Raw genomic sequence first — 25,119 nt, 5'->3', positions numbered from 1 at the left:
GAGCACTCGAGCAGTCATCTCGCCAACCGACAAACCCACCCTCATCGTAACGGACTCGGCGAGCGTACTCGCCGCGCTCAACTCCGACAACACCACCCTAATGTGGGTACCTGGTCACTCGGGCATACAGGGATGAACGACTGAGCCCCTTTACCTGATCCAAAATTCCTTCAATAGCTGCTGAGCGAGGGGCAATCAACCGGGCATCGAAGTTAGAAGTGGAAAGAGGAACGTGCGTTCATGCAGGCGATGGGTTTCTTGTATTGTAGCACAATTTTTCTTCTGAACGTTTCGAAGTGGCACAATAGTTCTCCTTGAATTATTACACAAACACTAAATAATGTACACTTAAACACCTAACTTTATTGAAACAGTTACACATGCTTTAAATATAATCTACACTTAATCTATAACACATTAAAAACACTCGACGGTGGGTATACTGGACGTGATCTGTCCCGGACCGTGATCTAGTTGCGACTGCCGATGTTCTCTTGGGAAGGTACCGGAGAGACCTTCTTCCAACGATGATCGTTTCGGTAGTTCGTCAGATCGGTTTAACTCCGACAATCTACTCTCTGCTCTCCTTATCACATACGCTGATAACGGACGATGCGATGGGGAGATAACGATGCTCTACCTGAATTCCGTGTCCTATACATACGGTGGCGACTGGTGGTGATTCTGCTCTCGATCTAGGTAGGGGGACAGTCCCTGTATTCGCGGGTGCGAACAGGGTAATGAAAACGCCGACATCCAAGCGAACACTGGAAGATACAGCCCTTTCCTGGTCCGCTGCATACCCGCCGCCGACGCAAAGTTATGGACCAAGCAGCTAATCACCGCAACATGGGCAGGTGAGTGGAAAAGGCAGCGTAACATCTGCAGAATGGCCAAAAGTTCCATCCTCCCCAGCGAGGATCTGCCAAACCGGCGGGAACAGGTCGTGCTGTCAAGAATGCGCACCGGCCATACAAAAGTGACACACAACTTTGGACCTGGTGACTTCCACACGCACTGTACGACCTGTAACTGCAGAAACACAATCAAGCACATTCTCAACACCTGCCCACTGTACCACGAACCAAGAATCACGTACCAAATCAGCAACGCAGCAAATGCTCTGCAGAACGACAGAGTTAGCGAGCAGCTGCTAATAAAATTCTAAAGGACTGTCGACTATTCTCTCGATCTCGATCTCGGAATCTCGATCCGTACAGCAAGAAAATTAGAATAACCAATTACAACGGCACCCATCTGGACCGTTTCAAATTGAATTGTATTTTTATGTATTTTTATCTTTTCGCTAAAGAGGTGAGCCAGCCAAGGGCTGAAAACCTCTATAAAAGACCAAAAACACTGATCTGTACGGTAGCAACCACTACCCGGTGCAGATCTTCACCAATACTCCCCTCCTATGGACATCAAGAAACACCGTTGGAAATACGATGAAGCGGACTGGGAGGAGTACAGGCGCGCCATGTCGACTGCCTGTGTGGACCAACCTCCCTCGTCCTTCTCCGATTTTACCAGCATGATCCTCGATGCTGCCCAGCAAACCATTCCCGGGCCAGCGGCCATCCCGGCCGTTGCGCACTCAGATGGTGGTCCGAGGAAACTCGGCGCGCGGTCAAAGCCAGACGCAAAGCTTTGCGGGCTCTGAGGAAGCTCAGCCCAACCACCCTCTTAGGCCAGACGCCCTGGACTGTTACAAGGAGAAGCATCGACAGTGCAAGAAGCAGTGGGAAGACTTTGTCGACAGCATCAACCCCTCCCAATCAATCGCCGAACTGTGGAGACGGGTAAATGCTATAAGTGGTAAGTCGAGGGCGACGCCTATCCACCTCGACCAAGGCAACCAAACAATCTCTGAACCCGCACAAGTTGCCAACACCCTCGGGGAATACTTCGCCTCCCTGGTAGCCACAGCCCAGTACCCGGCAGACTTCCGAAGCACTATTTCCACGTACTGTCCTGCAGGTCATTCTTTCAATCGCGCCCCATGGAAATACAAAGTTTTTTTAGAATTTTATCTTACAACTAAGCCATTTTGAAAAGTCGCATACGGAACCAAGTGTCTTCCTGGAACTTCGGTGAAATCGATAGCGATTTTCACCCATGGTTTGTTAGGTAGATTTAGTTATGAGACTGGACCTGTATTTGTTATAGACACCAAAATACAGCCAGTGCAACTTTCGACGAATTGCTCTATCATGTGGTCCATGCCGCTTCACCAGTCTTTGGTTCTCAGGTGTGGTTCATGAGCTAGGCACAATACTCGATGTTGTATACTTATTCTTTGGTCTTCCATAACAACACCACCATTGATAGTTATGCTACTCACTGATGGCTTATATCTTGATAATGTTTTCGGCCAACGTATTGGATAATACGGCAGCCATTGGATGAGTTCTTGTAGGTCCATACCATTATTAGTTGATGTGATAATCTCTCTGTAGATAATGCTATTGGACAAGTATCGACTGCTATTATTTTGACAATTAATTGGAACCATCTTTTGAACTAAAATCCCTAGACCTACTGGACTTCAGTCAGCGATGACATACGTGTCGTCATCAGGATTATAGAAACCAAGAACTTCTTCTCTCAACAATATGATTTCGATTCAAACGCACGCTGATGCTTTGATTCCCAGTGAAATCTGGTTTTCTTTCCGAGTTAACAAGCTAAGAGGGTGAGTGATCATAGCCATGTCAGGAATATAGCGACGAATAAAATTCACTAGTCCAAGAAAGCTTCTAACTTCCTCTGTTGATTTAAGAGGCTGCACATTTCTTATTGCATCTAACTTTTTTCGCGAGACAGATATTTCTTCATCTGTGATATGATATCCTAGAAAATCTAGATTCGTCACTCCTGTTTCTACTGTGTTTGGATTAATCAGTATGTTTATACGTCGAAGTTGTTCGTATATTAACTTTGTTCTGTAGTGTAGTTCTGTTTCGTCTTTGGCTGGAATACGCATATCATCAATGAAAATGATGAGCGAAAATAGTTTCCATTACTTTTTGGAACAACTCAGGAGCAGCTGAGAGGCCAAACATCAATCTCTTATATCTCATTAATCCGATGGGAGAGATAAAGTTTGTAATACAGCGACATTTTTCACTCAGAACGACTTGGTTAAACGATGGCACACTGTACAATTCATCCTTAATTAAATAGCCTCGAAACAAATGTGTGTACTCTATCTAACCCCCATACTTAACTCAATTTTGGCTTCCCGTACGGATGTTCGAGGTTGGGTGAATTAAACTTACTATTGGGTAGTTTATTTCTTCCGTGCATAGTCTGGCAATTGATCAGTGCAAGATGACGTAGGTTGACAGTTCACAGAGCTTGTTTACAGGGACTTAGTCTCTGGAGCAGCTTTCGGAAAAACTGCTTTGCGATTGATTAAGAATATTGATGTCTTTCGTGATTGATTTATGGTAGAAATTGAAGCATATCACTAGAATATTCGGATCAAAATGATTTTGAGCGAAAATTACGGATTTTATTTCCGGCTCATCGGTTTCAATTCTAACACCCTGTAAACAAGCTCTGTGAACTGTCAAATAAGTGAGGTTAAGTCAAGATCTTGCATTGGTCTATGATGTTATGGAAGAAAGCTGTCTGTATTACATGATTTAACTGTCAGTTTAATCAGGGAGTTAGAAAGTGCTAGTTCTACTGCAGCTCTAGTGACAAACTTCCCGATTATCTAATCCATCGCGTATTTAGTTGAGAAATTATATAAATATAATTATTTTTATTTGTTCAAATGAAAAAGTAGTAAAACCAGATTGAAAAAATTTCACCAAATTTTTCCACTTGCGTAGAACTGATCACGCTCTATTCTTGTTGCGCCTGGGAATCTTGAATTCAAATGCGGCGCATTATGGCGAACATGCATCACGTATCAGCCGAAGTGAGTGGATGATCCTCTGCAATAGTTTCATTTTCCACTGAAAGTTTTGTAAAACTGCGTAAATATACTATACAAATTGGCTTTCGTTTTGAAATAGTTTTTGTGCATTAGCTAAAACGGGAGAAAACATGGCCTACTTACGAAATGTTTGAACTTTAAAAGCTGATATATGTTAAAACCTGCCTAACGCCACAATTTTCCCTAGCTACTGAACCATTTCCGGTAAAAGTAGCAAATATTAGCATTTTTTTATTAGTTTTGTTATTATTTATCTGGCATAAACGGGAGTTATAGGATTGAAGTTATTGCCGATCTCATTAGAACTCTATTATTGTTCGACAATTACTTGCGAGAACGATCGAATACCATTTCTATTACACTCGCGTTTGGACTATAGTTACGTCCTCCAGCCCATTTCGTCTATTTGAATCATTTGCTTGTGATCTTGTTCATCTAGTATTTTTTTTATCATCCAGTGCATCATTTGAAATGTTTGATTCGTATACGGTGAAACGGTTATTTGAATCTAAATATTTGAATAGCCTGAGACAAGTTTACAAAAAATTGTGAAGTGAAGTGAAAATCTACTTACATTAAAAAAAAAAGCAGAAAAGGAAGACAATTTCGACCGATATTCAATGTTCTCTACAACTAAAGCATGAATTAAAATCAGTGATGTACTCTTTATATAGAAAAATCCCTTTGATCTGAAAAATTATTGAATTAAATGTCAGTTAAAATGTTATGATTTTATTTGTAAACGAATTTTGTAACATATTGGTTCAGCTGAAAATTTATACTTCTTTTTACGCAAAGCTGGATTGTAAAAAATGATTTCGAAGAATTTCAGCTGAATCTTACCTAGCGGTAAGCAAAAATCGAAAAATCAGACTGATTAACCTGAACTTACCTCTGTTGTTGGTCACAGGTATATTTAGCTCATTGAAACTTTTAAAAAGACTTTCAATCAATTGACTTCGGCAACAGGTATGATCGCTATGGGTATATAGAACACGCATCATACCTGTAAATAATATTTAAAGCTTGTGATCGTCGAACGAAAAATCACAAATCATCGAAAATAACAAATCAAATCAGACGATATAGCAAGAGCAAATTGTAACCAGCAAAAAGTGACCAATAATCATGGGTAAACTGACACGTAACCTTCCACGCATTTCACCCATTCCGGAGAATAAGATCTGCTGCGAGTACCACTTCGAGAAGGCGCAATTTTTCTGCACCCATTGCCGCACATCCATTTGCGACTTTTGCGCAATGGATCAACATCTTGAGCATACGTTCCAGTCTTTGGAACAGGTGCAGATCAAACCAAACAACAAGAAAACGGCAATGTGTGATAAATCAGTGGAAGCTCGCGTACAGGATATTGAGAAGGAGTTAGCCAATTTGGATTTAGAAGCATTGACTAAGAATAAAAAGTAAAATGTGATAATTTTAATATAATAAAATCATTAAAAGTAAAATACAGTTGTTTCTCTATGAGAATATGTCGCAATCAATGTGGCTATCCCCCTAGGCCATGGTCAGTGGCATTTCCACCGTACAAGGATAAATAATGCAGCGTGTCCCTAACAACGGTTTCGCCGAAACAGGCAAACAAATCACGCCTCTGTAAGTGTTTTGTTGCCGTACGGTTGAAGAACCGTTTCTGCTTATTTTTCCGCACTAAAATTAGGAGTAAACTTCGTTATCGTTTTCAAGAGGTATGATCGTCGTGATCTTGATTAGCTTGATTTGGTTTGTCGTTGGTAGCGATGCGAAATACGTAGAAGGACACCTGAAAACGACATCGGTAAGTAATCTAGTTGCCTCCGCTGTGCAGACAGTCGTTTCTCCTTGGTAACGATGGAAAGAGCAATGGCCTACTTCTGTATTTCCGTAGGATTGGGCTTTCCTGGCAAGGTTTTGCTTCCTTTCGAATCACGGACGGTACCAGTACGAGATTGAGTATGAAAAGCGATATGGGGAGTTGAAACTGCTACTCTACTATGATGATAAAACGCAGTGGCCAGCAGTATACAAAACGGACAAGGCATTGGTAAGTAATTCGATCAATTTGTTAAGTAAATATCATACGCTGCACTGTGCATATTTCAATTGCAGACATGTTCCGAGAAACTTTCTGTACTGAGCGTTATTGATAATCAGATTGTTCCACTGACTCCGCGGAACCACGTGTATTCCGGCTGTACTCTGTTGACGCAGAACACCAAAGATAATAACGGAGTACCGAAAAGGAGCTCCCCCGATATTTTTGGAGGGCGGACTCCATCGAACGAGGAAGATACATTCACATATGATCAGTTCTTGAAACCGAGCACACCGGAAACAAGCGTGGACTTAAGCGAAGGGTTCGAATGGAACGTGACGGAGATGGATTTTTCCACCATTGAGAACAGCACGTTCGAACCGATGGTCGTGGCTCACAGTGTTGGGTACAACGATTTGGAGAACAGTACGGACTATCGTGTGTACGTGGAACAGCTTTTTGATAATACAGAGGAAAGTGCGAGAAATGTGACCCGGATCAGACGCGCTACCAAGTATGATTCGAAACTAATAGTGAGTTGCACAAATCACGGGACATTCACCAGTTCACGACAGAGGTATGGAACGTTGATATTCCTTACTGCGCGGATAATTGATTTTGATTATTTCAGGTGGTGGTACATTGCAATTTCGAATTGTGGAAGTAACAGAGGATTAGACGTATTCTACAGATTTAAAATGACAAATGGCGTTCCAGGAGACTTTTGGCATGAGCATTTTTCCGCTGACGAAATGTGTAAGTAGTATTGGGAATACATATCGAGATATTTCATTTTTTCCTACTGGACTTCAGCAGCAATAAGTCCAACGGCAGAAAGAAGCCTAATAGATATGATAGATAGGATATACACTTTATTTATATTGCTGAAGCTCGGTAAAAGAGCATTGGGCAATCACTTCAGCAAAAAATCCGTCTGCTGATTATCTCAAGTGTAATTAATTACTATGCAGCTCGATAACAGTTTTACTGTTCACTCGATATTTTCCAACCGATCGCTCAGCACATAACTTCTTCTTCTTCTTATTTGTATTACATCCCCTATTGGGACGTTGTCGCCTTGCTTCCTAGTGTTCACTCAGCACTTCCACAGTTATTAACCACGAAGATTCTAAGCCAAGTTACCATTTCTGCATTCGTATATCATGAGGCTAACACGATGATACTTTTATGCCCAAGGAAATCGAGACTATTTCCAAACCGATCATTAATAAACAAAAAAAAAACAAACCGAAAATTGCCTATACTGCCGCGATTCGCATAAGTGTCCCATGTCGATTTTTGACGATTTTGATTTTCTTCCAGAAATAAGCTTGAAATGCCCTCATCTTTAAGAATAATTAATAAAATAATTGGCTCTGTTCTAGAAATTTGAAAATCAAAATCCACTTGTGTTGTCCCATCTTGCAATTTATTCGCAAATTTTTCAGAAAAATTGCAGGTTTTATTAATTTATTAGATTTTTTTTGTACTTCTCCATGTAAAACGAGTTTGAAAAATTCAACGGCACATTTATCGGGTTGAAGAACTGCCATGGGACGCTTATGCGAATAGGGGCAGTATACCGGGAATTGAAACCAGCCACCCTCAGCATGGTCTTGCTTTATAGCCGCGCAGCTTACCGCTAGGCTAATGAGGGCCCTATAACTAAATGGCCTTTTTAAATTTTTCCATTTCAGAACTCATTTATCTTCTTCTTCTTCTTCTTCTTCTACATTCTAACTAGAACTTGGCCTGCTTTTCAACTTAGTATTCTATTAGCATTTCCTCAGTTATTAATTGAAAGTTCTTCTATGCCCGACATTGCATGATTTCGGATAAATTTTACACATCTATGAGAGCCTTGGAAAATGATCACAAAAAATGACAATTGTTGCAAGGCGTAATTGAATTGTTGACGTATATATATAAGCAAAATTTTTTGACGAATTATGCACGCTGCGTCCACGCAAGGTACCCAGCAACAAATGGAGTAATGCGCACGTAAATGTGTGCACGACTACATTTGATGCTAGGTACCCTCCATGAAAGCGGCGTGCACGTAGCTTGAAAAAACGTTACGTGGGCATCGGTCCTAAATATCAAAATTGACATTTACTGGAACGAAAGAGAAAGAGATTCGTCCGTGCAGTGCCCTACACAGGTTGCCGTTATGGAATGATAATCCTGGTTGCTGAGATTGAGAAATTGTTTTCAGAACAATCCTCACGGAATCCTTTTGAATTCGGATTTCGTGAGGATTGTTTACTCGTTTTAAAGCGTTTTCAAGGGCTCATTACGGAAGCAACGCACAACTGCCATTTCAATTATTCAGCATGCGTTAAATAATATAAATGACAGTTGTGCGTTGCTTACTCAATAGGAACTATGGAATTGAGTGGTGTGCCCTTGAAAACGCCAGTATTATTAAATTCGGATTCCATGAGAATTGTCCTTATCTTTAAAGTGTGTAGGTTCTTCTTATGAATATACTAGTTGACCCAGAATAGGTCGTCCTGCATAGTAGCCGCTACAACTTGATTGATCGCCTTTCAATTACCGCAATCCAGGGCAACTTTGATGAAAAATTGTGAAATTGGAGCAAGAAACAGAATAGTGAAATTGGAGCAAGATCGTGGGAGTCCGAGGTTGCTCAATCAAATGTTTCAAAACATCGGATCTTGGTGAAGGCGAGCTTCAACTCTGCGCAGTTACCAACGCAATACCATCTTGCTGTTGTGTATGCCGTCTGGAGATTCATTTCTTGTTCATCTGTCTGGTGTTAGATGTCGTGAGGAAGTATTTTGGAAGCATGTATTTTGCCGCGATTTCTCGAATTTCATGGGAATCAAAGGGAAGGACTTATCGTGGCCGATCGTCAAATGGCAGTTTTCTTCCCTGCTCTTTGAGCATACAGATACCACGCGACGACCCGCCTGCCTCAGCATGCACAGTCCATACTCAGTCTTCTGCATAACTTGAGGTGACAATAATGGGTAGTATCCGCTACGAAACCCATACCTTAGCATACGTGTAGACAACTCATTCCACTGCCGAAGCACATCATACGCTACCCCATCGGAAGTAGGGACACTCCCCATGAACCACAGCAAAAACAGCAAATAAACAGCAAATAAAGTCGCAAATAAAGCAGCAAATAAAGTCGCATTTGCGTCCATCAAAAATCTGAATCGCATTGTATATCAAACTTTGTCAGATTATTGTCAAAGGATGTTGTATTGAATGCATCGTATACGATAATTTTTACCGTAGTGAAAATCAATCGTAATTGTGAGTATGAGTAGTATGAGTATGATTCACCGCCCACGGTTGCTACTCCGTTATTGCTGGGCCAGCTGTGATTACACAAAGAACCAACAGATTAAATTTAGGAGTAACATCATCTTCAATGTGTTAGTACTGATGACCTAAAAATAAGCAATACCATCGCCGGCCGTGTCCGAATGCAGGTCAATTAAGGAATGAGTAGGTGAGTGTTAACATGATTCTCGCTGTGATAGAAGCCGACGAGTCATCTGCACTTCCACAAGAAATTACTGGGATATTGGATATATGGGGTAGGGATTGTGGCAGGGTTCGTTTTGGTAAACGGTATGCCGTGTATAGCGTGTAGTTTGATCAATTTAAAACAAAAACACAATCGAACGAACACTAAATATTTTAATTACCGACCGCACTAACAGAACATAATTTTCGATGACCGACCGATGGTTCTGCTTATTAAAGAAATAACCAGTGGACGCGAATTGAATCTTCACTTACTAATTATTGTCGGCGTAGCACCAAATTAAAATTTGGAAGTATGAACCGAACTTTCTTCCAAAGTTTTATCTGTCAAACTCTGAAAATCAATCGTAATTGTGTGGATAAAAACTCGTAACGACTTATACTCCTTGCAATATCTTATATGAGTGCGAATGAATATCTATGTGAATCGTAATACAATCGAAACCACTTCAGTCCAAACGGCTTGTTGAAGTTTCAAGCAGTTGTAAAGATATAAATTGTGTAGTTTATGTTGGACAAAAATCCAAATCAGTTCAAGATGTGCAGTATGGTGCAGTGGTAGAGTATCCGCCTGCAAATCCAAAGATCGCATGTTCGAGACTTGGTGCTGGTAAGATTTTTTTTTATTTTTCATATTTTTATGTATAATCGTAATACTGTTTTCATGATGTCGGAAAAAATCGTATAATAAAACTCGTATGTACCTATATCGCCTCCACTTTGGTACGTATATAGCCATTCTGTGTGTCATATACGAATGAGTTGGTTCTTATATAATAACCTATATCAAGAGATATAGGTACTAAAATGTTGACTGGGATGTGTACCACTATGGGTTTTTTTTACAAGGAGTAATGCTTTGTGCAGTGACCCAGCACGCGTGTCAAGCTACCACATGGCAGTGTGCCAGAGTGTAGGAATCCTCCAGCCTTGACTGGTCCTACCCAATAAAACCCCCTGGGACTGCCTTCCTTTCAGTATTAATTCTGGGGGATGGGAGTAAGCCGCATGTCCGAAACTGTGCAGGTAACACCTGAAGCATTCGTGGCCTGTTCAGAAGTAGATCTAGCTGAGATCGGCTAATTTATGTTGACACACTTGGGACTAGACGAGAGTAGTAGACGCGATCCCCTTAATCGAACTGTGTGAGAAGTGATGGGAGTAGATTTTCTGTATAGCATGATCCGCTGATGATGACCGAACATATTAGTAGGTCGAAACGTTCGGTAATTTGCTTAGTTTGATTAATGTTCACCGAAAAAAAGTCGATGAAAATAATTTCACATGATTAGAAGCGGTGATGATCTCTGTTAAACATTAATCGAACTATTCCTCTGCCATTCAGGTAGCGTTGCTGCTTTAATATTCCTTCGGATACACACCGGTGTCCTTGAGAATGTAGCAATCCTCGTCTTCCTTCATCACTAGTTTGGATTAACATGCCACCTTATTTCGCGAGGTGCGAAAGGCACATCAGCCTTTTAGTACTCTCTAGCTTTCAGAAGTTGCAGCTTGCGCTCAATGCCGACACCCAAATTGAATCTCCGTACCGCCACGCTTGATGGAACCAATCCTAGAGCTGTTTGCCATCATCCTAGACAGTGCCGCTATCGCCGTCGATGCGCGCTTGAAGGTGTAGTGGACATGGCTTTTTAAGCTGGGCTTATCGTCGAGCATCACCTCCAATAATCAGCTAAAAAAGCCATGTCCACACACAATTATTGTTTTTGGTGGGGATATCGCAGCTACTGACTCTAATTGACGCCTCCAGTTATTTCCGAAAATGTGAACACTAGCAGCGCATTTCAAAACGATTTGGTTGTAGTAACTCATACATGACTGAATTTGAGTATATGAGTAATAGAAACTTGTTTACAACATGTATTCTGCTCGAAAAATATGACTATGTTGCATTTTCACCGATCGCACCACAGAGGTCAAAATATATGGCTTCCAGTTTTTAAATGGTGCTCCACCAGATACCTAGCTTCGCCATACCTTACATCACTGGCGGAGCTAAGCTGGGGCACGATGGGGCACGTGACCCACCAAATCGAATATTTTCCCCGAAATTTGAATATATACACCAAAATATCTATGACAAAAACTGATTTTCCTAGAATTTCTCAGATAAATAGAATAAATTGAAAATTCTATTGGAAATTCTTTCGTAAATTCCTGCAAGAGTTCCATCGGAAATAGTTTTAGCTATTTCTTTAGAAATTTTCTTGCCATATCTTTCCAAAATCTTTAAGGTCTTGATTTGGAAATTTGTTTGAGAATTCATTCTGGAAATTCTTTAGGAATTCCTTCGATAATTTCTTTTGAAAATCCTTCCGAAATTCTTTCCATTCCGGGAATTCCCTCCAGGAATAATTTTGGAAATTACGCAATCAACTCCAAAATTCATCCGGATATTTCTTCGGAACTTCTTCTTGCTTTTAGTAAAATTATACAAAATTCCTTTCAAAATTGCTGCAGGAGTTATTCCGGAAATTTCGTTGGAAGGTTTTCTCCTGAAATTTATTAAAGATTGAAATAGAAAATTCGTTGAATTTTCGGAAGTGTGGTCAACGGAAATGTCAATGGAACTTCCAGATGAAATTGTTGACGGAAGTCTTAAAGTAATTTCTGAATAATTCCTAAAAGAATGTCTGGATGAATTTTGTTGGGAGCGGCACAACAGTGGACAACGATTAACAGTGGACCGGGAAGTGAATCGGAACGGACAAAAGAAAAGATTCAACCAGTCTCTTAGACTTCACACGAACGAATACAATTCTTATTTATTTACATTCGACAACATAAACATAACTTTCAATAATACAATAATCACAGTGCATCCATGATGATTCCAACAAATTTCAGATTTCCAAAAGAATTTCTAAATGAATATTCGAAAACCTTAAGGAATTTCATGTCCGAACACTGATTACACTGATACGTGCAACGCTGGAAGGCTCGAAATCAAGTATTCGGATTGCAGACGAAGTGTCAATTTCGTTTGTGACCTTAGACGGATTCATGCAGGGTGATGCACTTTCGAATTTATTGTTTAACATTGCACTCGAAGACGCTATTAGGAGATCTAGCGTACAGAGGCACGGCACTATCATCACACGGTCGCATATGCTACTGGGCTTTGCAAATGACATCGACCTTATTGGAATTGACCGCAGAGCAGTAGTGGAGGCTTTTGTCCCACTGAAGAGGGAGACAGCGAAGATAGGCTTAACCATTAACTCTATCAAGACAAAGTACATGGTGGCAGGTAGTTTAATGAAAAATAACTTAAATAAAGATTAAAACAAAATGGTAGCAGGTAGATGTAGGAGAATACCTTGTGGTGTTGGTGCAGAGGTGGTGCTTGATGGGGATGTGTTTGAAGCTGTTGAATATTTTGTTTACCTCGGAACGCTTGAGGTGTGACAATGACGTTTCCCGCGAAGTGAAATGACGTATTGTTGCTGGGAATAGGGCCTTTTACGGATTACGTAACCAGCTTAGGTCCGCAGCATGCAGACGGAAACGAAATTTGCTCTATTCAAAACTCGGATTTTACCAGTGGCCCTTTATGGGCATGAAGCATGGGCATTAAAAGAGGCGGACCGGAGAACTTTCAGGGCTTTCGAGCGAAAAGGCTGCGTACAATACTGGGAGGGAAACTAGAAAATGGTATGTGGCGCAGACGTATGAATCATGAGCTGTATCAAGTCTACAAAGGTAAGGAATTCCTAATTAAATTGCCGATTTTTTTATTAATTCTATTCCCAAGAGGAATTTTGAAGGAATTCTAAGAACTTCTTCCTAGAATTTTGGAAGTTATTTCTTTTCTGTTTGAGAAAATCCTGGAATAATTGCTGATGAAAATCATTAAAAAATGAAGGAGTTTCTTATTCTATTTTGCATTAATTGACAAAGGAACGGGCTTGGTGGTCATATGGCTACCGCTTCTGCCTTATACGCAGGAGGTCGTGGGTTCAATCCCAGGCCCGTTCCATTCCTCCTACTTTGTATCTTTTCATATATTTCTCATGTTCTAGCAATCGCTAGAACTGGAAATGGGCTTTCATACCGTTTCCATCTTCTATCCCTATACCTACAACTTGATTAGTTCTAGCAGGTAACTGTTAGAATTCGAAATGAGCAAAAAAAAAGCTCGTTTCGGCATCCAATTAGAATATACACCACCCTTTCATTACTATCACATTGGCAACCCGTTAACCAAGACGAACCTCTGCCATAAAACCTAACCCCCAGATTCCAATAAAATTCCGCAGGAACTCGTGGCGAGTGCAGAGGTGTTCTCGGCTTGCAGTGGGCAAGTTACCGCATAATCAATTCCTTTCCATCCCCGATAGACCGTGAGGACGTGGCCGGCACCGTTTTCGACCATTTAAAGATACCAGACCTCTCAGACTGTAGACATTGGGGATGGAGAGCATGCTTCCATCAATTGGTTCCCTGTGCAACTACGAAATGCACGGTCATCATGCTCATGCTCATGCTCATGCTTTTGCAGCAATTGACAAAGGAATTTATAAAGAGAAAAAAATGGAGGGTTTTCCTGAAACACTTTCATTGTGTATTCTCAAAGGAATTTCTGAAGATGTTTCCGTAGGAATTCCAAACGAACTACCAATGCAATTTAAAAATGTCTAAAAGAATTTCGGAAAAAATCTAAAAATAATTTGCAAAGGAATTCTTGAAGAAATCTCTAGAATTTTCAAAGAAGTTTCGCAAGGTATTTCCGAAAATAATTTGGACTTTTCAAGGATTTACTGAAAAAAAAATTCAGAAGGATTTCTGCTAAAACAATTTCCGAAGGTATTCCTAAATAATTCGCGTAGTTATTCCTGATGGAATTCCCGAAGGATTTTCCATAGGTATTCCCGAAGAATTTTCCAAAAGAATTTCCAAAGGAATTTCTAAAACAAATTCGTAAAGGAAATTCTAAACGGAATTTTAGCAAAAATATCTTTGGACATTCCTCGAGAGCTCTTTCGGAATGTATTGGGATTTATCCTGAAAATCCTCCGGAAATTGCATCGGAAAAAAATCAAGAAATTTCTTTGCTTATTCCACATAATATTTCTCCGAAAATTCAAAGAAGGAATAATGAAAAAAAATTCGAAAGATCCTTCTTTTAGGATTTTTTCAGTACCTACAACACCTACGGAAATTGTTTTAGGATTACCTTTGGAAATTCCTTTAGGAATTTCTTCGGAATATATTTTAAGAATTCTTCCAGTACTTTCTCAAGAAACTCCTTTGAAAATTTTAGGACAAAATTCTTGAAATTCCCTCGAAAGTTTCCTCATGAATTTCTTCAGAACGTCTTCCAGGATTTCCTTCAAGAATTCTTTTAGGAAGGGTGGCTGCACCGGTTTTAGCCAAGCCTCGTAGTTAGGCCAATTTTAAGCTTAAGGTCCTCCTCACGGAATCCAAGTTTCAAAGTGCTCGCGTTTTCAGGGCACACCACCCGACTCTGGAGGCGGCGCTCAACTGTCATTTAGCTCGATTTAGCATTGCTGCATCGCAGCATGCGTGAAAAAATAAAAATGACAGTTGTGCGTTGCTTCCGTATCGAGTGGTGTGCTCCGAAAACGCGAGCACTTTGAAACTTGATTCCGTGAGTAGTGACTTTAACTCCAAAATTGATTGTTCTAGGGTTATTTTTAGCTCCAACAAAAGATATACCCTTTAGTCTTCTACTCTATTGAAACTGAGCGGTTGTTTTTGGATAAAGGCTGTTTTCAGGGTTGGCCATACCAGTACACTTATCCTATTCGGTTATTCCTTCGGATTTATTTAGCAATTCTTACTGAAATTCCTTTAGACCTTCGGAGTTTCCATTTGAAGTTCCTTTGTAATTTCCTATGCGCATTTTTCAGGAATCTCACCAGAAATCCCTTTAGAATTTCTTTTAAGAATCCTTCGTGAATTTCACTTGGAAAGTATTTTGAGAATTTCTTCGAGAATTATTTCGAAATTCCTCAATTCCTCAATTCTTCAGGAAATTCTTTGAAATTTCCATTCGAAACTCCTCAAAAGTCCTTTCTTCTTCTTCTTCTTCTTCTTATTGGCATTACATCCCCACACTGGAACAGAGCCGCCTTGCAGCTTAATGCTCATTAAGCACTTCCACAATTATTAACTGCGAGGTTTCTAAGCCAAGTTACCATATTTGCATTGGTATATCATGAGGCTAACACGATGATACTTTTATGTCAGGGAAGTCGAGACAATTTCCAATCCGAAAATTGCCTAGACTGGCACAGGGAATCGAACCCAGCCACCCTCAGCTCGGTCTTGCTTTGTAGCTGCGCGTCTTACCGCACGGCTAAGGAGGGCCCTCAAAAATTCCTTTAGGATTTCCTATTTAATTCTTCCATAATTTTCCGAACTTTTTTTTCAACAAAATTTTCGGAATAATTCCTGCATGAATTTTGGAAGGAATTTCACTGGAATTTCTGGAGCAATTTCCAAAGACCAAAGGGAAGTTTTACGAAAGAATCCCAAATGAGCTACATATGGAATTTTATAAGGCTCCCGAAATAATTTTGGGAATGAAAAATGGAAGTTATTTCACAAAAGCACGTATTTTCAAAAACGTCGCTTCTCCTTTGAGCATAAAATTTGAATATCGTAGAAAAAGCCTTGCAGAATGCATATGGTTTGTTGGTTTTTCAAAGAACTTTGCTTTCTCTGCTCTGCAAGGCTTAATTTTGACTTCTTCCTTTGAGACTAAAGTTTAAATATTGCAGAATAGGCCTTGCAGAGTGCATATACTTTGTTGGATTTTATTCGACACGTACATTTGTTGTAAGAAACGGAATTTAATTCACAAGAAAATACGTACTTTTGTGAAATAAATCCCGTTTTTCACAACAAATGTACGTGCCAAATAAAATCCAACAATCAATATGCATTCTAAAAGGCTTTATCTATTGAATGCAAACTATATTTTCATAGTGAGGAGCAGAAATTCAGCTTTTGTGAATTAAAATCTGTTTATCTCAAACAGTGGACGTGTTACATAAAATCTGAATATGTATCTGAATTCAGCATAAAAAAAATCTATTGAGTACATTGAAAATGGTTGAAGGCAGCGAAAAAAAGCTCAATTTTGTTGGATAGTGTATCTGAAAAATCTTCCAAAAAATTTCCCGAATAGTTTCTGCAGGAATTTCGGGAGAAATTTCATACGGATTTACTAAAAGAATTTCCGAAGGATTTCCTGGAGGAAGTTTCTGCGGTATTTCCGAATTTTCAAAGGGATTTAAAAGAAATCTCCAAAGGAATTGCTAGGTTTTTCTTCGAAGTAATTTGCAGAGAATTTTCTAGAAAATCCTTAGACTAAACTCTGAAAAATTACTTGGAAGAGTGTCCAAAGATATTCTTGGACAAATTTAATTTCAGAAATGCCTTCAGGAATCCGTTGTCATTTCCGTTCTGATAGCAATTTGTTCATAAACTCTCAAAGACTTGTGGAAATTCGGAAGAAATTTCCGAGGGAATGGAAGTTCCGATGGTATCCAAAGGAAAACCTGACATATTTTTGAGAAAAATATATTAGCTCTTTTAGTGGAGTGTATTCAACCGTCTAAGACGAATTAAGTACTGTCCATTTAATTCCACCAGTTAATTTTCGTTATCTTTGCAGATACGTATTTCGACCACAACTGTGTGGTCGTCTTCAGTGTCTTGTACTTGACTCGACTTGAAGAAAACAATCGCAACTTACACTATTTATACTACGCTAGGTACCTAATCTAATCTTATTTGCCTACTTTATTTACCTATACAGTAAATTGCTTAGGTATATTATATTTTATTGCTTAGGTAGAAACTTGAAGAGCCAAGAGCTGCTATTTCCCTGATCCTTATTGAACAGCGCTGTTTGTACCTGTCGGTAGATTTCCAAACTCTCAGCTACATCGAGTTTCCATGGGGATATTTTTTGAATTGGATGTTTTTGAAAAAACATTCCAAAGAATTTCTAGAGACCTTTTCAATAAATTAGACGATTGCATTGCATTTTATAGACGATAAAATGCAATAAAAATTTCGTAATATTTGAAATTGCCTGACATTTTTTAAATTGATTTATCGCTTGACTGATTACGCCCCAATTGTAGTTCTTACTACTGACGCCAAATTATAAATGAACCAATTACGCCAAAAATGCTGGTGCCCCACCATTACCAGAGCTCTGGCGCCGCCAGTGCCTAACATCATGGAAGTCAGTTTTAAATTGTTTTTGACGTAGGACTTACGTCTTTCTTCACTATACTGGGTATCATCATTTTTGGAAATCGAGAGCGTTACGCTGGAAGGAAGATTTTGAACGGTACTAGCGCCTTTATCTTTCGATGGATTTTAAGATTTATATATCAATCGACTCGGACACTCTCCACCATTTTGCCTATTTCTTTGAAACTTAAGATTATTAACGATAAGATATTGAAAATTTAAATTCTTGTCGAAACCAGTAAAAATTTCAGATGTAACCAATCACGTGCATTCCTAACACGGTCATCAGAATGCGGTATGTCACGATCCTTCGAGTTTACCGGAAGATTTTCTTTGTGTATAAAAGAAGCAGTGCCTGCCGTATGCGAGTCATTGCAATTTGTGACAGCAGCGCGTACTGACGTGTTTTTGCTCGCGCATTTTTTCGTTTCGTTCGTTCGTTCGCTGTTAACCTACACAGCGACAGCATGCAGTTACCAGCGGTAAAACTGCCGGTGCGTCTGCGAATATGCATTCTATATGCATGCAATATGTCATTCTGTGCTTGATGCAGTGGTGTCGGTTGCGATGGATGCAATCGCCCATCGCATCGCTCGGAGTTCACGGCTAGAGGCCGATGATGGCTGAGGCAGCGAGGACAGCGGTGGTGGATGGAGAAGAAGAAAATTAGAGAGATTTGGTCTGGTCATCCACGAAAAGAGATTGGTTTCATAACCCACATGATCCCGGGATGGGTACGAGTCATGTCATATGACTGATCATATATTAAGTTGTGCTTGGTACTAATCGACACGTACATTAAAACATGGTTATACTATTACAGTTCTGATTCCCCAGCAAAAAAAATCAACTACACTGATGAAAGTTAAAAATTGATTAAAATAATTACTTTCATTTATTTGCAGAAGACATTAGCAAAAAAAGATGCACAATCAGCAATAGTGTTAATATCCATTTTAGATTAGAATATTATAGAAAATATTTTAAAAAAGTCCGCAAAAAATAATTTCCAGAAGAATATTTGAATAAACTTTATCTAATTCTTTGTTTTTCATTTTCTGAGAAATTGTATTATTAAATTTGACGTAGACTCGGAGTTTGGAATCAAAACATTAAATAATTTTTCGTTGATGTATTAGCAGTGCCTCCTCTGCTCCTTGACTTGTTTCTTATTGTTGTGATTTTTTTCAGCAGTAAGCACGCATGTTAGCAAAAAGAAGCAACGAAATTGGTGCTGTATTTCTTTGCTTGGAAAACGGGATAGTTCCCCCAAAATAGCACATTTTGCCCAAGTTTGAAAATTTTATAAATAGAATTTTTAAACTTCAAATACTATCATCAATAAGAAATCTATAAATGCCCTACATTTGCTTGAGTAAATAAGGGATTAAAAGTTAGAATCAAAGCAATTCTAAATATGTATTTAATTATTAGTTTTATTTCCAGAAGTTTTGAATAAACAAATTGCTTATAATTCTAGTCAGCATGGAAGTTGTCGTTTCCAATTTCAATACTATAATTAAACTCCATAGATCCAAAAGTTAGAAGTTAAATGTAAATACGTTACGTTTATACAAGTCCTACGTCTACTCGCGGTTATGTTGAAAACATTACCCATTGCTCGGTTTTTTTCTGTCGGTCATCTTACTCGGATTAGTTTTGATGTCTTGGATATGTTTGCCAAACATGTCCAAGATATCTAACTAATCCGAGTAACAGTTTGAGCGCAAATTATGAGTTCCACGGTTGGATTCACAAAAGCTGCTGACTAAACAGAGATTGCTATTCTCAATTCCCGAGCAGCATACGTGTAGTATAGTTACTTATACGACTGAATTCGGTTACATTTGAGTTGCAGCAAACAAATCGATCCGACTCCCTTCACTTCCCGATCCAATTGAAATGATTGGGGCAGTGATCGTCGAGGCCAATATATATATATATATATGCCTATCAGTTATGGACGATTCGAGGATCACACGGTTGACGCTTGGTTTGGAACCAGCCCGTACCACTGAAAGTGAGTGAAGAATCGTGTCGATTCTTTAACTGTTTGCCAAGTTTGGAAAATATCGAAGACGCTCGATGTGTGATGATACCGGATGATGCTTTTCTTGAGAAGCATTGTTCCTCCGTATAATACATACCTTTAACTGCGAATTTCAAATTTTCATCCTTTTTCGATTGCTAGCATCACGTTCCAAAGTGGCACGTTTAAAAATGCTTTAGCTATTTGACTATAATTATATGGTGAATTTCTAGTTACTCAGCAGTGATCTATCAATTCGAGCCCTTGTCTAATCTATTTTTCGAACTAGGGCAATAAGTTGTTGTTATGATTGTACGACCATTCCCCGAATGCAATTTCCTGAATGTAATTTCCCGAATGGAACAATTCCCCGGAAAAAGTACTTCCTGCAAACAAATCTTCGCAATCGACTGTATGCGTCCAAAAAGTGAAGCGTTCAAAGATACGTTCAAGAGTGTCTTAATGGACATTATCAGCCCAATATTCATTAATAGTATTGGATGTTCTTGATCCTCCAATATCTTCAAATGATTTCCGAGGAAGCTTTTTGGTTCTAAAATAGTTAAACAATGGATGTATTTTTAGTAGAATCGGCAAAAACGGCAAATGAATTGAAAGCATTCTGGTAAATATTTTAGCTATCTTTGAAATCAAACTTATGTCCTGTATATACCTTCTTAAGAAGTATAAGGCAATGGTGGATGTTAATCCTTTTAAACAAAAAAATAATGCGCTGGCCTGGAATGGGCCAATGGTGAATTTGATTCCTTCTGCATTTGAAAGAATGCATTTGCTCGCAATAATGTAATGGTAAATGTGTCTCTTCTGTAAGTGTTTGTTATGTTATGTGATGAGTGTTGCCGAGAAATACATGGAATTTTTGCGTTATGCGTGAATTGTTTGTGAATGGCAGGTAAAACTCGTCTCTATGTGTAGGTTTTCCATGTACAGTAGCGACTGCAGTATAGCAGGGCGTGATTAGCCTTCACCACCCTAGAAGACCGCAGCCAACCAATCACCATAGTCCTCCAACCCAACACCCTGTAACCGTTCGCAAATCGTCTGAGGGAATTATTAAACCTTGGTGGCTTTAGCGCCACTCTCGCGTACGAGAGACCACCAGTCTGTTGACTTGCCCGACTATTTTTGAGACAATTCCTCAGGGGAAATCCTCGAACGGTTGCTGGCTGAATTTACCAAAATCACCCGCTGAAACCTGGAAAACCACCCTAAAATCCTTTGCCCTGGTTATCCTCTTAATCACTTAAGCTCGCTCAACAATAAACGCTAAACAATAGAGGAATTGAAGTCTGAGGTGCAATCTACCAACGGAATAACGGAAACGTAAAAGAGAACAGCAGGTTCCCACGGAACTGCCGAAACAAAATCAATTGACTCTCAGAGCTTCAAATTCAACAAATTTATTATTCTACCACTTCATTCGGGTTGGACGGAATTTCTGTACTAGCTAGGGGGAAACTATTTCATGGCCATGATTACATAAGTTTCCACGTACCTGCGCAGGATTTTTGGTAGCGATGACGGGTTCCGGCGGGTGCCGAAGACGGAGGCTTTTCCGGCGGGGTGCCGAAAACGACGGTTCTTCCGGCGGTGTGCCGAAGACGAAGGTTCTTCCTTCTTCCTTCTTCCTTCGACCCACAGCAAAAGGACGGAACCCCAATTCGACTCCGCTGGTCGTCACACAATTCCAGCCCGTACAAAAAAGCGCCTACGCGCTGGAAGTCCAACGCGAATGGCGAACGTTAGTCGTGTGCAAAATTATAGTCATAAATTTAAATTACCTTTTTTTTGTCTCTATATCTACTCCGGCAAATGGAGAGAATCGCGAAAGTGTCAGACGCACTGACCGAAATAAGCAGCTATCTGGAAGACACCAAAAGATTTTGCTTCAAGCACTTCACTTTACACCACTGTTCTCAATTATTACCTTCTGCAAACTTTGAAGGAACACGTTTCACTTTTGTAGAAATACTTTAAATTGTTCGGAACTTGGAAACCGCGATACTTCTCTTCCTCTAGTGCGAGCGAAAATGAACGAGCTTAAGGATTTCTACCTTCAAGAAACCTTGAAGGACAATTGCTGGTTATGTACATAGATTCAAATGGCGATATCAATTTGGCGCCTTCCCAGGATCGAGCAAATGGTTGAAAAAGAGCTATCTAGTTTCAGGAGCCATTACTGCACTCACTGAAACAGTATACCACTTTGCTTAGCCGAGACGCAAACCCTCACCCGAGACAGTCAAATAGTCGGGCAAATACTGATAATATTATGGTCTCGCTTTGGACGGTGAATCGTCAAGCCGACCTAACGAATTCCCGTATGAAGGGGAGCTTGGCAGAAGGAAGGTCGTGTGATATGTGCCATCACAAATATTGCCCTCCGCTCGCTTTCAAATCGACTTCTATAAAAACATTTCATGCCTGCCGTATCCTAACGGAACTATCAATTCTATACTTTCGCCTCTAATTCTATCATGAACATGTACGTCCAAGTTTGGAAGATAATATTAGCATTTCCATATCATTGTAAATCGTTTAACTTCACGTAGAAGTAACACACACGAAATCATTAATTTAGTGTTACTTCACTTTATATTTTCAGATATTCCACCAATTCTTCTGGTCGAATCGATTTCCTACACCCTCCTTCTGCTGGCGGTGTTTCTATGTGCCATCGAGCTGAAGTCTCGCCACCTCTACCATTGCACCTACCGCCTGTTTGCCTTGAGTGTGCTTCTGCAGTGGTTCGGAGTGTTGCTGCTGAGTGTCACATGGGCCAAATATGCCGTATCCGGAATAGGACCGTTTACCAGCTTCGGCGGATTCTTCACCAGTGCCAGTGAAATCACGTTCCTATTGCTGCTACTCCTGATGGCCAAAGGGTATACGATTACGCGGGCCCGACTCAAGACCTGTGCCACCGTCAAAATTACGGTCTTCACCAATCTGTACGTGATTGTCTACATTTCTTTGTACATTTATCAGTCGGAGGTAAAGTTCGCATATTTGGTATCGCATGTAGGAAAAATGACTAAAAGTGTTAAATATGTTTTTACAGGCGTTTGATCCAGGAGAAGTCTTAAACCTGTACGAGTCACCAGCAGGATTCGGACTGGCCGGCCTACGGTGTGTGAGCTGGGGCTTTTTCATATACTCATGTGCTGCTACGATACGAAAATTCACCGAGAAAGCACCGTTTTACTACCCATTTACTTTGTTGGGATCAATGTGGATCATGAGTGGACCTATACTAACAGTTGTCGGGGTGAATGTTCTTGATCCCTGGGTTCGAGAGAGTGTCATGTTCGGAGCATTGTCATTAGTGGCGTACTGTGGCCACGCAGCATTCCTCTGGTTAACATGGCCTTCACGAGCTAACAAGAGCTTTCCTTACCACGTTCGAACCAATCATGTCGGAATCTCTGCGGCAGATGATGAAGTGAACTACCCGCGACATACATACGCACCGGCACCTCCGGATTCCGGCATTATTATTCCGTTGTCAAGGTAAAAGCTTATGCTTATGTTGTTTTCACATAAATAAATATATTCGTCTTATTGCAGTAATACGGCTACCCTGAATGGGATCTACGATCAATATCTGCGCGAAAGAGACATCTATCACAGTACTTCGACGCCTATCAGTTATGTGTCTTTTCCGGCGTCAACAAAATCGTTGAACAACAATCATCATCCCCTCCCAAACTCACACAATCATGCCCCACTCGCAAGAGCCACTCCCTTTGAGGACAATCAACGCAACATCTACAGTCCGCCTGGAAGTGCGCCGCAAAGTTTGGCCATCAGCAACGGAACGCATGGTAACGGCAATAATAATAATAATAACAACGACGCCGACGATACTAACAACAACAACTATGGCAACGAAGCGCTGGTCGATTCTGGGCATCCCTCGCTAGATATCTCAATCTCAACGAGTCCTCCCAAGCACGATGGTTCTGGGTCTATTCACAATATCGATAATAACGATGAGGGAGAGCGAAGACCCTCTTCGGAAATGGCCAGTGTGACACCGTCAGCCCCGCCAGCAGCCTTGGATTCGATGGACATCAACAGTCCCAGGACTGAACCGAAACCATTCAATCCGTTCATGGTGGGTGCTGCTGCGGCAGCCATGGCTGAGGAACGACGGCGGAACAAGATCATACTGCCGAGCTTGGATGGTCATCACCCGGATGGGGCGGTTCCGAAGCACCTGTTCGCTGCCAAACGCGAGGAGAGGACTAGTTAAGCTGAGATGAAACAAAAAAGAGACGATACAGTGATGTAGTATTACGTTTTGATTGTTTTTCTTGTGACACGTTTAACTCAGTTTGTTTCAGGTAACTTGCACGTTAATAATATTAAAATTAAATATCACGTCTATATCAATAATTTTTATGGTATAATTTATTCGAAAGAAATTCAACTACCCGCTTTTACAACTGTTGTGTGATATTTTGTTCCTAAATCGAACACAAAAATATGTTTATGTCTATTTTGGCGAGTATTTGTTTCAGAACATCATCATATTTCATGAGTACAGATCGGTATCATATTTACACGTAAATCTGAATTAATTTTTTATTAGCGATTTGTTCAATTTATCAGATCGCCGACCATGCGCCTCCACTGTTTCTAGATGTCAGTGGAACAGACATCTTTTTTTTCTGCAAAAATGAACGGAACGAAACGATTTAGCATGGATAACTCGAGCATGATGCTTTCCTGAATATCCTTGAATTTTTGCACGATAAATAAGAGTTGTTTGGACCTTTCAAATATTGATTCTAATTGATTTTTTATGAACATTCGCTTTCTGTCATGGTTCGCCATTAGTTTCATTTATTGATTCATTTAAAAAACTTATCGTAATCCGTTCTAATAATGATTCGTCTATAGCTTGGACTTATGCAGGTACTTGTCAAAACAACCAAAAGTAGGCAAGTCGCCTGATGGCATAATATTGGTTAGAGCTCCAATATATTCTGATGTACAATGAGAAATACGCTCAACCGCAGCATAATAAACCAAGGTTTGAGCCATATCTTCTTCTTCTTGGCAATACATCCCCCACTGGGACAATTGCCACCACGCTGCTTAGTGTTTGTTAGAATGAGTTTTTAGTGAATCTGGCAACAGTGAAATCGTGCGCCACTGAAACTGCTTCAGAAGTGTTTAGTTGTAAGTGAAATAGTGAGAAGATGTGAGGGAGATTTCTGGGCAGCTTGAATTGTAAACTAGAATGTAAGTTTGTTCGTATAACCATTCAGAATTGTAAACTAATTAGCAATAAATTAT

The 25,119-nt window shown here is 40.1% G+C and overlaps 1 protein-coding gene across 2 annotated transcripts; it reads left to right on the top strand.

Moving 5' to 3' along the window:
• Positions 1-3,913: 3,913 nt before the first annotated feature.
• Positions 3,914-24,196, top strand: LOC134224469 (transmembrane protein 145-like). Of its 2 annotated transcripts, none has more exons than XM_062703826.1 (8): positions 3,914-3,931; positions 5,659-5,747; positions 5,838-5,993; positions 6,059-6,561; positions 6,616-6,740; positions 22,421-22,809; positions 22,877-23,325; positions 23,383-24,196. In XM_062703826.1, exons 2-8 carry the CDS (start codon positions 5,661-5,663, stop codon positions 24,068-24,070), a joined length of 2,397 nt encoding a protein of 798 aa, XP_062559810.1. In that variant the 5' UTR covers positions 3,914-3,931; positions 5,659-5,660; the 3' UTR covers positions 24,071-24,196. The 2 variants fall into 2 exon arrangements, with proteins under 2 accessions (XP_062559810.1, XP_062559809.1); XM_062703825.1 differs by lacking the exon at positions 3,914-3,931 and adding an exon at positions 5,014-5,566.
• The last annotated feature ends 923 nt before the right edge of the window (positions 24,197-25,119 follow it).

This window comes from Armigeres subalbatus, chromosome 3, assembly GCF_024139115.2.
Source record: "Armigeres subalbatus isolate Guangzhou_Male chromosome 3, GZ_Asu_2, whole genome shotgun sequence".
Classification (NCBI taxonomy): domain Eukaryota; kingdom Metazoa; phylum Arthropoda; class Insecta; order Diptera; family Culicidae; genus Armigeres; species Armigeres subalbatus.
The sequence above is the reverse complement of the archived record's forward strand: the minus strand, read 5'-3'. Positions and strand labels throughout refer to the sequence as shown.